Source organism: Empidonax traillii, unplaced genomic scaffold (assembly GCF_003031625.1).
Source record: "Empidonax traillii isolate 1590-97213 ecotype Southwest subspecies unplaced genomic scaffold, ASM303162v1 scaffold161:size1573837, whole genome shotgun sequence".
NCBI lineage: Eukaryota > Metazoa > Chordata > Aves > Passeriformes > Tyrannidae > Empidonax > Empidonax traillii.
The window spans coordinates 427,237-442,027 of NW_020955354.1; the positions used below are offsets into that span (position 1 = coordinate 427,237).

At 43.2% G+C, this 14,791-nt stretch overlaps 1 protein-coding gene across 2 annotated transcripts in view; it reads right to left on the reverse strand.

Moving 5' to 3' along the window:
- Window positions 1–14,791, reverse strand: part of KALRN (kalirin RhoGEF kinase) — a 498,966-nt gene that overhangs the window by 322,315 nt on the left and 161,860 nt on the right. For both annotated transcript variants that reach the window (XM_027885121.1, XM_027885122.1), the window contains exon 4: window positions 5,437–5,551. In XM_027885121.1, coding sequence (XP_027740922.1) covers window positions 5,437–5,551 — 115 coding nt within the window. The remainder of the gene's footprint in view (window positions 1–5,436; window positions 5,552–14,791) is intronic.

The following is a 14,791-nucleotide window of genomic DNA, read 5'->3' on the forward strand; positions in this document are numbered from 1 at the left end:
CAGTTCTTCAATCTATTGATTTTAACGCCTTTATTTTTGTCCCATTTTCAATGTAGACTGAGGCCAAATTGTTTACGTTAGCTCAGTCTTGCATAGTGGATTGTAACCCATCACTTTTACTTTCCCTCTCTAACATAAGCATCCCCAGCACCTTCAATCTTTTCTCATAACTCCTTCTCCCCATGCTCTGGTAGCTCTTATCACTGCCTCTGCACCTCGAGGAAGTCCACATTTTCTAGCAGCTTCTGGTAAATGGGAGTTGCCAAGCTTGCAGCTGTAGACACTGCAGAATGTCAACATCAACTATAGCCACTGCTCACTCATCTAGGAATATAATGCCTCCACAGGTTGTTACCACATCTGGAAGGAAGTCAGAGATCCTCTTCTGAAGACCTGATCTCCTACAAGTGAACATGTAACAGTCCTGAGGTGCTCAGTAAGGCGACACAGGAAGCCAAGCAGAGCAGTGCGGTTAGAAGCCCTTTAATAGGACAACCCAAGACCACAATTATTTCAACACAAGTCCCCCAAACAGATGGTGATAATATCATGACTTACCAGTACCACACACAATGGTACTGTAAAATCCAGAGGCTGTATTTGAACTGGCTATTGGGGGGCAGGAGACTCTTAAAATCCCCAGCACTCATGTCAGTTATACATTCCCAGTGAGTCTGTTGCTCCAAAATACCTTACAGTTATTTGTTAAATTATATCTGAAGAAAATACTAAACCTCCATTAGGCTCATCAGTTGCACTTCATTTTTTTACTGTGATATTTTGATACAAGCGCATGGTGGAATAATTACCGATGGCACCAGATATTTAGTTGGTAAAATTAGTATGAATTCCCTGGTGTTATTTTTTAAATAGATGGTTATTTTTGTAGATCTACAATAGCCTCTGGAAAAAAAAAAAAAAAAAGTCCTCAAAAGCTCCTTTTGTGCTAAGATCACATAAACCCTAGAGCTCCACTTTCTGTTAATTCCTATCAATCAACAAAACGAGTTTCACACTACTCCTGGCCAGAAGAGCTAATATACACAGTACCACAGGTCACCAGAGAAAAGCTTAAAATAAATCCAAGAGTGGGTGAGTATTGCTACATTTTACCATCCCCTGTATTGTTTCTTTTGATTTTACAAAGCTCCAGTCACTGAACTAATTATTAGAGGCACTTCAGTTGCTTTACTGATCCAAGCACCTTCCATCAAACTCAGGCAGCTCTGAGGAATTGTTCAAACACACAGGGCTGGCCCTTGGAAACACTTTGCTGCTGTTATGAGCCCTGGATGTCCCCCCAGAACGGGGAAATATTTGGGCAGGTTTTTTAACAGAGGACAAATAAAAAGTAGATGTCTTTAAAAACACAGGCCTCGGAGGGATCTCGGGTTTCCCCCTCTGCAGAGAGCACAGAAGATTGCTTATCTTGGCTCCAGAACAGATGGATGTGTTCAGCCGGAAGATTCACTGTAGCTGACAGAGAACATTTCCTTCATCGTATTGCTTCTCCGTGCGAGGAGATAACTCAGGCTAATAATATTCTGTCTCCTTTTTATCCTCCTATAGCCCACGCATAACTTAATTCTTAATTCCAAAGGGCTCGCAGAGGAGATTGGCCTGGTGTTAGTTTCATTTCCACACGTATAAATCAAAGCTCAGTCTACTGGAATAGATGGCACTGCGCTGGTGTTAAAATATAAAATCCTCAGCAAGGCCAGAAGATTCCCCCTCATCTCCCTGATCATAAACACCATGTTATCCTACATTCAGTCACGCCCTCCAAATTTCTAAACATCGCATCCATTTAAATTTGCATATAAATAGGAGCTATCCCGATTCACAAGAAACAGAGCTTTGCCTACCCAGAAAGCATTAGTGCAAATGTAAACCAAGCAAAAAATGGCAGAGCGGTAGAAACTTGGCATCCGTGGCAATTACCTTTACATCTAATGAATAGAGCCTTCGTTCCTTAGTAACTAATTACAGTGGAACTGTTTGGAGAAAAGGACCTCGTGGTTTGCCTGAAAGAGCCAACGTAGGGCACCGAACCAGGACCGCATCGGTTCACAACGTCAGATACCCACTCACCACCTTCTCCCGGCACCCAAGACTGCAGGAGCAGGCTTTTGAACCTTCCAGGAGCCCTAAGTCACCCCAGGCACTGTGGACTGAAAGGTTACCATTTTGGGAAAGGGACAAACTGCGTTCCTAGGTCTTCACCCCCACGCAGTAATCCTCAACCACACAGGGAACCCCGCTGCCTGCAGGCACCTGCCTGACCGTGACCCCCAGCTGCATGAAAGCCCTCACTATTCAGCTCTAACTCAAGCACACACAGCCGCTTTCAGAAATCCCGCATTATTATTCCGGTTTTGAAGAAGGAACTGCAGAAAGCTGAATCAGAAACTTTCAAAAGTGCTCGCAAGACCCTGGTTTCACTTACCCTAATCTATCATCACATTTCATCACCAATCTCATACCTTCTCAAAGCTCCCAGTGCTGTGCCACCTCTGCCCCTCCATTAAGACATAAACCAAGGGTTAAGTGACAGATTGTATCAACCTGGATAGCAATCTGTCTCACTCAGAAACCAATGCACCGGGAATAAAGAAAGAATTATTATCCTGGTGTCAATATGATGAATTACAGTCTCTTTTTACTAAAAAAGAATTTCTAGTTTTTCAGCTAGCACAGAAAACTCTTCCCCTTTTAGCACTAAACATCAGAGCAGTTTCTCCTGACATCCTGTTCAGAGGCTCTGCTAATGAAATTATTCATTTTGGTAGATGGCTGATGCAGTTAGTCACTGTAGCACTGGTCCTGGAATAAACATGAACTGAGAGCCAGTCACAGGAATTCCAACTGCTCCTTCCATATATTTGTTTCCAAAAAGTAAATAAGTTTGAAAGCTCTGCTGATTGCCCTTGTTAAAGTGAACAAAATGTTTAGGGAAAATGAGTTTTCAGGGTTTCCTTACACCACACAGGTTACATAAATCCCACGTGCCAGACCCATGAAGTTTGTGGTCACATTTCCCCTCCTACAGCAGCAAGTTCACACCTGTGGCACCAGATAAAACAGGAGTGGGAGAAACCAAGAGACATCACCTCCTGATCTATCCTACCCTCTTCATAACATTTATACCCATGCCAGAGGTTTGCCTACAGAGTAATGGAAGGATTTAAGAAGAAATTAGGTAACTTATTAGAAATCTTTTCCTTATAACAAGCCTAAGCATCACTTGCTTCAGTGTAACACTTCTGTTTGTCTTAGCCCTGTGAATTGTCACAATGTGCTTCCACAGACCCTACTCACTCTCCAGGCTGAACAAACTCTACCCTTTCAATCCTTCCCTAACAGGCTACTCTTCCAAGACCCACTGATCACTCCTGCTGCTTTCTGCTCCCCACCCCTCAGTGTGCAATACCCCAAGAAGGAGACAGTGCTCTAGATAGTGTCTCCAGAGGTCCAATCTGCAAAGACCCTTTGGAAACCTGTGGAAGCATTTCATGTGTCCCTCACTGCTGGCACATTTTCAGGGTGGTGGTTGTATCACAGAGGAAGGAATGTTCTCTGGTCCTCCAAGGGCTTCACACATCAGGGCAGGACAAGGCTTTGCAGTGGGGACTGGTGGGGGTAAAGCTTTTTTAGTGTTTCTAGAAAGAGAGGCAGCCAGGTCTTGTATTGGCTCCTTCAGCATGCACCTCTGACCCCAGTGTCTGCATCATCAGAGCAAAATCACTGCTGCACTGATCCAGAGCGAGGCAACCGAAAGCAGCAAAGACTGAGCTACAATCAATTTAGTTGTGTGAGAGTGGGGAGCAGAAGGGATGTATCTTGCTATTGCTGCCATCTCCATGAGGAAAAAGCAATTAATAAAAAAGGTTGACACGTTAGAAGGTCATTTTTGCTCTGCACTTGCTTGCAACCTCAAGCAACGTCATATCTTCATACTTGTGACCATGCAAAAAATGATAATATGTAATGAGCACTTTTATTACTGCAGCAGCTGGAGGGGGATTGCCAAGCCCTGGGGCATATACCCCTAGTGAGTGACCTACTGCTCTCCCAGCCCCACAGCATGTCCATAATCTCTCTCACAGTATGGTTCAAAAAAGGGTTGGCTAGAGGACAAACGGGGAGTGGTGGGGATAAAAGCAAACAGATTCAGAGATTCAACTTATTAACAAAACCTTGATGACCAAAAGTTCAATACAGCAAAAAGTTCATCACCAGAGGACTTACGACATCCAGGGAACAAGCACTGACAGATCTGATACACGCAGCTGCTTTTACCAGTCACTCTCTGCAGCGGAGTGATGAGTCTCCAGAGAGCCCTTACCCCTCCTCTCCCATACCAATCACGACCTTTGCTCTCTGCACACTGCATGTGTGACCTGAGACCCTTACCCCTTGACTTCCAGAGGCAGCCAACACCTTTGCCTTTCATGTCCTAACTTCATACTCTTTGCAAAAACACGACACTGTTTAACAGGGGGTTTAAAAGAAAAGTTGCTCCTGGGTGGCACAGGGTGTGTTATTGCAACCCTGAGCATCCCTTCTCAGCCCCTCACCTGCCTGGGGATAACATTCCCCTCAACAGCCAGGGCAGTGGTTACTGGGCAAGGATATCTGGCAAGCTTAAAACCAGGAAAAGGAAGCTGGATGAGGGCATACATAGCCTCATACCCTCTGAGGCTGGATCAGAAATACCTGCCTGGGCACTGAGCCCTATAAGCCATCTCCCAAAGTCTGCAAAGACAAACATGCTCTGGCAACACACCTTTCCTCCAGCATCCCTGGGAAAAGGATGAGGACCTGCCTGTTGGAGGAGAGCCACAGGACTAACATGGAGAAAGGTGTTGGTTTACATTCAGAACAATTTTAAATGGCTTTATTTGAAAGCTTCCCCTCAAGTCCACCTATGTTCCCTCCCCAGCCTGGAGAAATCTCTGGGAAGTGCTGGAGCAGGAAAATCTGCCTCCTTGTACTGGCACATTCTCCTCCCCAGCAATTACAGTCCCCTTCCCCAGCTCTCCTGAACCTCCCACAAGGTATTAAAAAGCAACAAGAAGACAGCAGGCTCTCTCCAGCTTGCTATATTTAACTGCAGACCTCTGAGAACTCTCCTCCTTTGCAACCCTCTAAAACAGTTGCACAGAAAGGCAGGGAAGGAGAGCTGCTCCTCGCTGCTGTGAGGAGCCTGCAGCCCGGGTTTGCTCACACTGCCTCTGCTGTGGGGCTCCTGCACTGCCACGTGTGCGATAAAAACCACCGGGGTGTACACAGGAGGAGGAAGGGAACACTTTTGTCCCTCCACCCCAAGAACTCAAGGTACTAAATGTTAATACTTGGAAATCAGCAACTGCCAAGAACAAGTTCCCCACCCACCCATCCACCCTGAGCTTTGAAGTGTTTTCTTTCTAGCTTTACCTTGGCACGCTGGCCAAATAAGTCACAAGTTTCCGAAGGTCTTCCTGCCTTATTCTGTCATGATTGCTGCGGGCTGGGAAGGTCAAGACAGGACCACCTCGTTTATCACGGCCACCTGTGGAAAATAAAGGATTGTTAGAAAATCAGGCAGGAAGCACATGTCAAAAAAACTATGTGCACTGACTTGATAAACAGAAATTACAGCACATTCAAGAGTCTACGCGCTCTTTGTAGCTTTCAGGCTTGCCTAATTGAGGAAGACAGGCTTGCAATTGCTGGAGCTCCAAAGGGGAAGATATAGATTAAAAAAATAAAAAAATAAAAAAAAAAAGCCCACACTAGGAAAATTGCTACTAGCAGTTCTTCTTTCACCTAATCCCATCAAATCTAACATATCTGCCAATCCAAGCAGGCAACATTAATGAAATCCTACTGTGGGGATAGTTTTAGACTGGTCAACATCAGGAAAGTGAAAGCATTTTTCGCTGTTGCTCAGTGTGTTGCACAGCTCATTGCAGGATAGTTTACAACGTCCTGCCAGGTTGAAGGGATGTATCCCAGTAATGCTTATGCAATACAGCATTATAATCTATCAGGTAATTCATTAAAACTGAAATTTTGATTACAAGTTCATGCCTCCTATGCTTTCTACCTAGAAAGTTGTTGGCAATCAGAATAATTTTTTAGTTTGTTTGTTTTGTTTTTTTCCCCTGGAGCTTTCCTGTCTTAAAATCCACTCCCTTTAAACTGCCAGCGTTTTCCACTCAATCTTTTACAGCAATTGTCTAAAGGCTGAGCCATAAAGGAATGACTCTACTCTGAACTATACAATCACAAGTACAGACGTGAATACAATCTATTCAACAGCACCTTATTTTATTCTCTCCTGTGACTAAAGTTTAAGAAGCTTGAAACTGAAGTCTAATGCCTCATTCAATGTTTAGTTCTTTCTTCACATATTACCTCAGGAATTTTTCCAGGAATTGTGTGTTGTTAGATACATATTTGCACTGTTATCTAGGAAAAAGCCTCAGCAAAACTACAGCTCAGAAAGCTACCATGGAACTGCAAGGACCTCACAAACAAGCTGTAAAAATGCAGATGAGTTTGCACTTAACGTGTAATCCCTTTACCAGAAATATCACTTCTGAGAAAGGAAAATCACGTGCTTCTCTGAGCTAATTTACTTGCCCAACAAGAAGAAAAAGCTACGCAAGGACATGCACATCTCCAGCACCGATCCACGCAGAACTCAGGACACCTGAAGTCTGTGCTACTGGAACATTCTTGCCACTATTTAGACATTTCATTAAAATACAGGTGTTTGTTTTTTTTCAATTGCTAAGACCTGTCCAAAGAGCCTTCTACAGCACTGCTGCCTGTAGCAGACAAAGTCTTTAACACAAACTTCATCTATACAGATAGAGATGCCACTCATACCCCATGTTATTGTTCATCAGTCCACATTCCCGTGGTTCCCAAAGGATGCAACACACCTGAGTGGCTACATTGTGCAACTCTCCACTGGAACCAGGTCACATCTGATTTGTCCAGAGACAGAAATGGAGAGGCAAGCAAGAGATGTCATCTTTATTTTGATCCCTTATGTGGACAGGGGGACATATGGAGTAAAAAACTGTCCTGTCTAATATCCACCCAAATCTCTGTGCCTGATGTTTGCTTTTGGCTTCACACCATGAAAGTGAGGAAGGTCCCTTGGAATGCAGTGTCACCTTGGCTGATCCATGCCCCTGCCACACAGCATGAAAATAGGGGAGTAAGGTAAAAAAGATTCAATTTACAAGGAAATAAGCTCATTTAAATTTTCAGAGCTTTTTATGAAAAAACCTTCCCATTTTAAGGACATTCTCCCTTTGTCGAGATTATTTCACACACCACATCAATGCCAAAACCATTATATCATGCACTATGTGTCCAACAGAAAAGCAAGCCAGCCTATAGAATGGCAAACCAATACAGTAACTAAAGCTGGAGGGAAATATTTTTTCAACACAGGAAGCTTTTGAAGGTTTTGAAAAATTTCCCATCATATCAAGATGTAACTAAGGCTTTCAAAAGCTTCCAGATACTCACTGAAGCAGAGACCTTAACTTGAACTGCATCCCAGAAGAACATGCTACTCTCTACACAGTCAGGCTCCCTCTCCTTCTTCATTCCCAATTATTTAAATAGTTGTACAACTTCAAAAAGCACTAAGGGATGAGATCAGGAGACATCCAAGCCCACAGTTATAATCCTCTTGCAGGATATGAAACACCTGAGCTTCCCACAGCCCAACAGCCCTAATCACTCTGATGCTGCCCATTCACCTTCACCTGGTGAACCAAAAATCCTGTTTCTGGGACCCCTTTGACACCAAAAGTTCCACCAAAGTGAGCTCTGCAAAATAAATAAATAAAAATAAAAATTATCTAAATTCTGGTAAGCTGAAAAAGTGAGAAAACTCTTGACCATTTTACTAATGATAACACAAGGATTTCAGCTACAGAAAAGGAAACAGGATCCAGAACATTCCCATCGTGGCTTTGCTTCAGGATACAAATTGTCCCTCAACAGTTCATCTAAACTGTCCTCAGAGGAGCAGGATAAATAAGGCTCAGGTACAGGGTCAGAAGTTACCAGGACAGACCGGGGAAAATGGGTTAATTCTCATTGGAGGAGGAAGGTTGCATGGTGACCCAGTTGGAGGTTTCTGGATGATGGAAGGATAAGTAAGTGCCTGAGTGGATTATTCTAGTCTTATAGCACAGAAAAACAAGGAGACACGGGGCAAATCTCAAGATATGTGAGACAAATGTTTCTCATTTGGGATAAAAGTACTGCTCTCTGCTTTGAGCAATAGGGTGAAATTATTATTACAAGCGCATCATACATATTAGAATCCTTCAGCTGCTTCCAAATTATTCAATTCAACTCAATTCAATCCCAATTATTGAGAAATCTCTATTTTTCATGAATGCCTGCATAAATTACGATTTTATCAAGAGCCTGTATGAAGAAACATCAGATTTCTTCCAGAACAAACCATGGTATGTTTAATTCACCATAAGGCTTACAGATTTCAGTAACTGTGGTATACTGATAATATGTAGCTTTCTTATTGCATTTTATAAGCAATAATCTCAGCTTTTCTAGGCAGTCTAAATGGGATATTACCACCATCAAACTTCAGACACCAAACATGCCTATATTAGGACACCCATCTGCCCTAACAGAGCCTTGGACAGGTAGCAACAGACACTAAAAAAAAAAAAAGGGAAGAAAGTCTTTTGGCATCAGCTGTATACAGAGCTTATATTGTTGCTTTTCTTTATTATTATCTTTTAACTGATGGGAATAGTGAAGTACAGAGAGAGGGGAAGAAATTCAGCCCAGATCCCACAGCAAGTTCACTTGAAGAACCAGTAGAAATGAGGTTTTCTGACTTGGCCCACTATGTTAGAACTTCATAGTGCTTGAAACTGTCTGTGCTTGTCAGTAATCCATTCAAGGAGGCTAATCTTGCCCCAAGTCAGCCATGAGCTCAACACCAACTGTATATGAACAGTCTTCAAAGAGCTACTCAGCACGTTTTTTTAAAGGAAAATAAAAAGTAGAAGGAAGTAAGGACTCTCAATTGCTTTAATCAAGATATCCCATGTCCTGCCCACCCCCCCAGACTCACAGACATGGGATGCAATAATTAAACATGTCATTGGATTTGTTAATTAGTTTATTAAACACTAAAAAAACAGCTAATAATTTCTTATTGGTTTTCAAGGTGGGTTTTCATGGGCTTTGCTCTGATTTAGAGAAGCAAACAGATGGTCTGGTTATTAGTGCTCTGGAAAAAAAGAGTTAGAAAAACACATGTTCTTCAGGGCACAGAGTACACTGAGAACAAATATTTAGCCAAATATGTCTTGCATTTCTCCCACAAAAACGCTTTGTTGATGGCCCTGCATGTCAGCAGCTTCCTTACCAATTCTTCCCATCTCCCTTTCTTCTGGCCTACATAGACTCATTGCTAAAGTCAGAACTTATTCCCAGAAATAGGATTCCATAATTTTTCCACCACAAATCATGCAGTGATGTGGAGTTGTGATGCACACCCCATTAGAAGAAAATATTGAATAAACCTGAGATGGCCTGCATGGAAGCAGGCTGCACAGTCAGTGGCCTTCTGATGACCACTTATCTAGATCAGGGTTGCATCCAAGAGGAAAGAGACTCCAGCAACAATATCATTATCCTAGCAGCTGCCCAAACAAGTGCCCACAGGTAAGCCAAGATGTTGCCCAACCCAGAGTGTTGCTGCTATGGGCTCTCTGTACTGGCCTTACCAATCTCAAGTCCTGAGGCACATCCATCCCCGTTAACACAAAAAGCTGGAATTCCAACTATGGCTAGTCCTGTTTAGGACAGGAAATTATCAGTTTCCGTTAATGCAGGCTCCTTGTATACAGCAGATAATGATTTTATCAAGCTCTGTTTTCAAGCTCCATCTCTCCACTTCTATCAGCCATTCTGCCACAGTGCCTTACCTGCTCGCAGTGATCCACACTTAAGGGTTCTAAACCCTCTACTTCCTTCTGCACTCTTTTTCTAAGCACAAATTCACAAGGATTAACCAGACTCAGAGAAATGTCCACACAGACAGGGCTCCCACGTGCCTCGTGTGATGTCCCGCAGCACACTGGGAACGGAAGCGGGAGCAGCACACAGTGTCTCTGGCCCCGCTCAGACGGCTGCTGCAGTTCAAATGAACACGCTGCTTCATCTGACCCTGCACATCATAAGCTGATCCATCTTGATGTTGCAGACTCTGCTGAGACCGTAAGTGAGTTTCCAGAGGAGATGAAATAATCCTCAACAGGTATTTCAGTCCAAAATGTGGTGAAAAAATGAATGACAACGAAGAGAATTAGAAGACAGAAGGAGGTCAGCTGATGTCAGGCACCTCAATGCAATGATAAACAATACACTCTGGATTTCTAAATCTAACTGACAGACTTCCTAAGAAAGAAAAGTATTAAGGAACTAGTATCCGGTCTTAAAATAACATTCCTTTCCCTACCATAGCTGAGCTCTGCGAGACTGCTTGCCCCTAGACCTCCTCTGAACAGACTTCTACACTAAAACTCCTCCACCTTCAAAAGGGACTCAGGTGTTGCACAGGCCATATATAGGATTATAAATTAACCTGTGACCACCCTCAAGATCAGTTGGTTCCAACATAGGTGATTTCAGTGCAACTGTGATGAAATTTAAGCTCCCACAACAAGCCCCACCTGCCAATTAACACAGCTGGGTGCAATCACCAGGATCCCATATCCCAAAGTCAACTGCCTGAATCAAATCCTAATGGCAAAAATTCACAACAGGACATTTAGGGTTAATGACTCCAAAAACAAGACCAATTGATCTCACCAGAAGATTTCCTGGCAGAGCAGATCAGAGGCTGTAGAAGGGATGCCCAGTGCAGTGCCTGGAGGATTCCATCTCCTACCAAGTGGATTTGTTCTGCAATTGCTCTCCAAAAAACCACTGCTTGGGTTTGAAGAGACCACCTGCTGGGGGTTGTAATACACTTTTGCTGTTTTATGCAAGTATTTTGGGGTACTTCCTTAATTTTAAATGTATGCTGGCCAACAAGCCCCTGGGGAAATGGTAATTACTCCAGCAAAGCTAAACTAAGGACAAGGGAGACTCATTAAAAGGAAGGAAGAGCTTCTTCATGTGGAAAACAAAACTTCCAGAGAGAGTATAGAGGAGCTTGTTTTTTCCTCTGGAAGTAGCTGGATTGCTCTGAAGTATCAAGGGAGCACCACGTACCCTCCTCTTCAAAATTGACCCTAAACCTCTCTGCCTTTTGCCCCAGACGAAAATTCCGTTTTTTTTTTTTTTTTTTTTTTTTGATCTCGCCTCTTTTATTGCAGATTTATGGGAATAGCAGTATATATTTAAAAATCAATTGACAAACTGGACAAAATAACTCCCAAGTCTTCTAAAACAAAGCCCACGGCATCCCTTCTTGCCCCCGAAGATGGGGAGGGAAGAAAACACAGCACGTGGTGAGGGTGGTACTGACAGACACTCCAACCTCACACCACTGGGCACAGTGTTAGAAGCAGTAAAGAATAAGGAGAAACAAAGAGAGGCCAAATTCATCCTGATCACACACTGTTTGTCTTCCTCATTTGAGGCAAGCAAGGAGAAACAGCAATGGCAAAGTTTCTGATGTTCATCAGCGAAGTGAAATATGTGATAAACTGAATCACTGTAACTGGCTGCTCAGGTTTGTCACATCCCCAGCAGGGACATCCTCAACACCTACAGCCAAACAGAGGATCCTGCAAAGTAATGAAAGTTCAGGGCAGAGTTTAAGCTACTGGACTTATGTAATTGCTATTAGGAAATCTTTCCCACCCCCAAACTCCCCCCACCCGGCTTTAAGAAGAAATTCAGCCTAGGACTGGAAAACACTGGCAGATAAAGATGTCTCTGAAATTTCACATTCCAGCAGAGTATTTATATTTAAATATTTAAATAGCCTATATTTTCACACCAAAAAAAGAAAGAGACAAACCCAAACAAACAAACCAAAACCCCACAACGACCAAGAAACAAAGGGTTTCCAATTGTGAATTTCAGTGCTTCTTGTCAATTAAAATTGATTCCTTAGGAAAAAAAAACCATAAGCCTGGAACCAAAGTGCTTTCACAGAAATAAGGAAGTTTCCAGAGGTGACAAGTCTCATTAGTGGGACAGAAGAGCACATCTTACTGCAAAACAACCCAGATGGTTGGGTGTTATTGTTTTAAATATCTCAAGTGCTACAGTCACCTTCCTGGGTCCTTATATTAAGGATGAGAAAACCCTCTGAGCTGGAAGAGGAGGGGATGTACACAGACCTTCTTCCTTCACAGGCTCAGTTCCTCTCTTTTATTGTTATTTTCAAAGGCCCTGACATTAATTGAGAAGCTGTACCTGTGAGACAGGATGCAGGGACAGTAAGTGCTGGCAGTGAGGAGACATTCTCCACAGAATGTCCCATGGCTGTGGTTAAAACGTGTGGAAAAATACAGAGCAACTGATTCTGCACACTATATTTACTACCTGTAAATGAAATCAGAAATCCAAGGAGACTTTTTGATTTCTGCTTTAACTTTAGAGACCTATGAGGATATCTAAACAAACTCTATAGGTAAAAGCTCTTCTGTATACTCAAAAATCAGTTAACAAACACTCTTGGAAAACAAAAGAAAAAATCAAACAACAATTAAAAAACCCCAAACCAACAACAACAACAACAACGAAACAAAGGGGAAAAAAGAAAAAAAAAAAAAAGAACATGGCAGGCTCAGACTTCATCAAAAGACCTGGAAATACCACAGTCTAAACATTTTCATTTTCTTCTTCAAAGAAAAATCTCTATTAAGGCAGCAGCAAATTCCTGATGAAAGCATCATGGCCCAAAACCACTAGGAAAATTCAATAGTTAAGCAATACCATGTTTTTGTAATAGCATATTTTCTATTCTTGGAATTTCCATTTATTTCAAACTACACCAGTGGTAATAGGGAATGGTATAAAATGGAAGATAGCTTTCTGTAACAAAATATAGAACTGTTGATGTTTCACTGGAAATTTCCATTCCAGAGGAAGAGGAGGATGGAAACTTTTAATTTAAATCAAAACTTTTTGTGCAAATACAAACTGTTTATATCTTTCAAAAATTAAATATTTTAGTTAGTTTTATTCCCAACTCAATACAAATTCCAGTGTCCACAAATCAGCACTTGAGAACCCCTGGAACCTGGACATGAACTCTTCCAGTGCCCAGAGGCACTGAAGGTCTCATTTGAATCCTTTCTCTGAAGAGTGAAGTGCATCCATTGCATAAAAGAAAAAACATGCTCCTCCACATGTGGTACCCCTGGTAATAAGTGACCTGTGGTATCTTCAGACAAGTTTTTGGGAGTGTCAGTGTTTCCCCCTCTGAGCTTTCTCCTCTGATTCAACCTGCTGGCCTAAATTTGGTGGAACCTAATTGCAAAGTTGTCCTTTCACCCAGTCTATTTATACTGAAATTCCCAGCTCACGAGGCTGCCCCTGAGAGATGGGGTGTTGGGGACAGTGGACTTCTGAAGGATGGAGGTGGCTGAGCTGTTACTACATCCACTTCTCCCTGCTCTGTGCCTTTTGTTGCCCAAAGTCCACAGAAAAACCACCTCCTTTGTGGAACACGCAGGTTGGGAGCTCTACTTGTCACAGCTGCAGCAGCTCCCCGGCTCATTACACACCTCTGCCATGTGCTGTTGGTTCCTCGGTGCTCAACCACCCGCTCAGACACCCTGCCAGCCTCCTCCTTTGTACTCCTGCCTCATCGGATGAGCAGACAGTACCTGCCTGACAGGAGGGAGCCCACACACCACTGCTCTTCTGAGCCCTCAAGGGAGCAGAAGCACCGGGAAGGATCCCGAGAAACACTTCTGGGTGGGATAGATAAAAATGCTCTCAGTGAGACCCATGACAATAGTCAACAAAGAAGCTTTTTCTAGCCTAAGTGCATGAAAAGCTCCATGCATGGGAAAGGAACATGGCAACACATTCACCTCCCTCTCCTGAGAGCCTCATACTCTCCCTTCTGCATTGCACTGATCAATAGGAAATCTCCTATAAATACAATCAAGCAGCAGAACAACACCCAAAATTACACCACTCTTCTAAAACATCATCTGTGTTTCCCAAGAAAGACTATAACACCAGTTTCCAAAATATTTCACCACCTCTCACTGAAAAAAAACCCACCTAAAATAATCTACAACCTGTTTTATTTCCTCTCCTCGGTGTTCATCTCCTTCTCAGAACACAAAAATGAATCTCTGGCCTGTAACTCACTCACTAATGGTTCCCAAAGCCTTTGCATTGCTGGAAGCAACACAGTGAACCACCCAGGCAAAGCCAAGATTTTATTAGGGTTTAGACAACAAGCAGGTGGCCAAAGCCACCCCCCTGCCAACCCCCTGCCTAATCTGCTTCCAGGAGGTCAGTGATGGAAGCACTCAGATGGCGATGGCTGGGACGTGCTGCCCCCACGACCGCTCAGTCCATCGCTCGGAGTGTGAGTTATGGAATGGGATTTTCAGGTGCTGTTTAGGCACTCACATGAACTCTGGGTTCAGTCTAGCTCGTACATGAGATCACTGGAAGAAAGCAAGAACCAGTTCCAGGAAAAAATCCTGATATTATCCACTACCCCTCAACTCTCCCACAGCGCAGGGATGCAGATGCAGAGCCTGCTGCTCGCTGCCAGCTGAGTCAGCCAAGGGGAAGTGCCAGGCACAGAGCC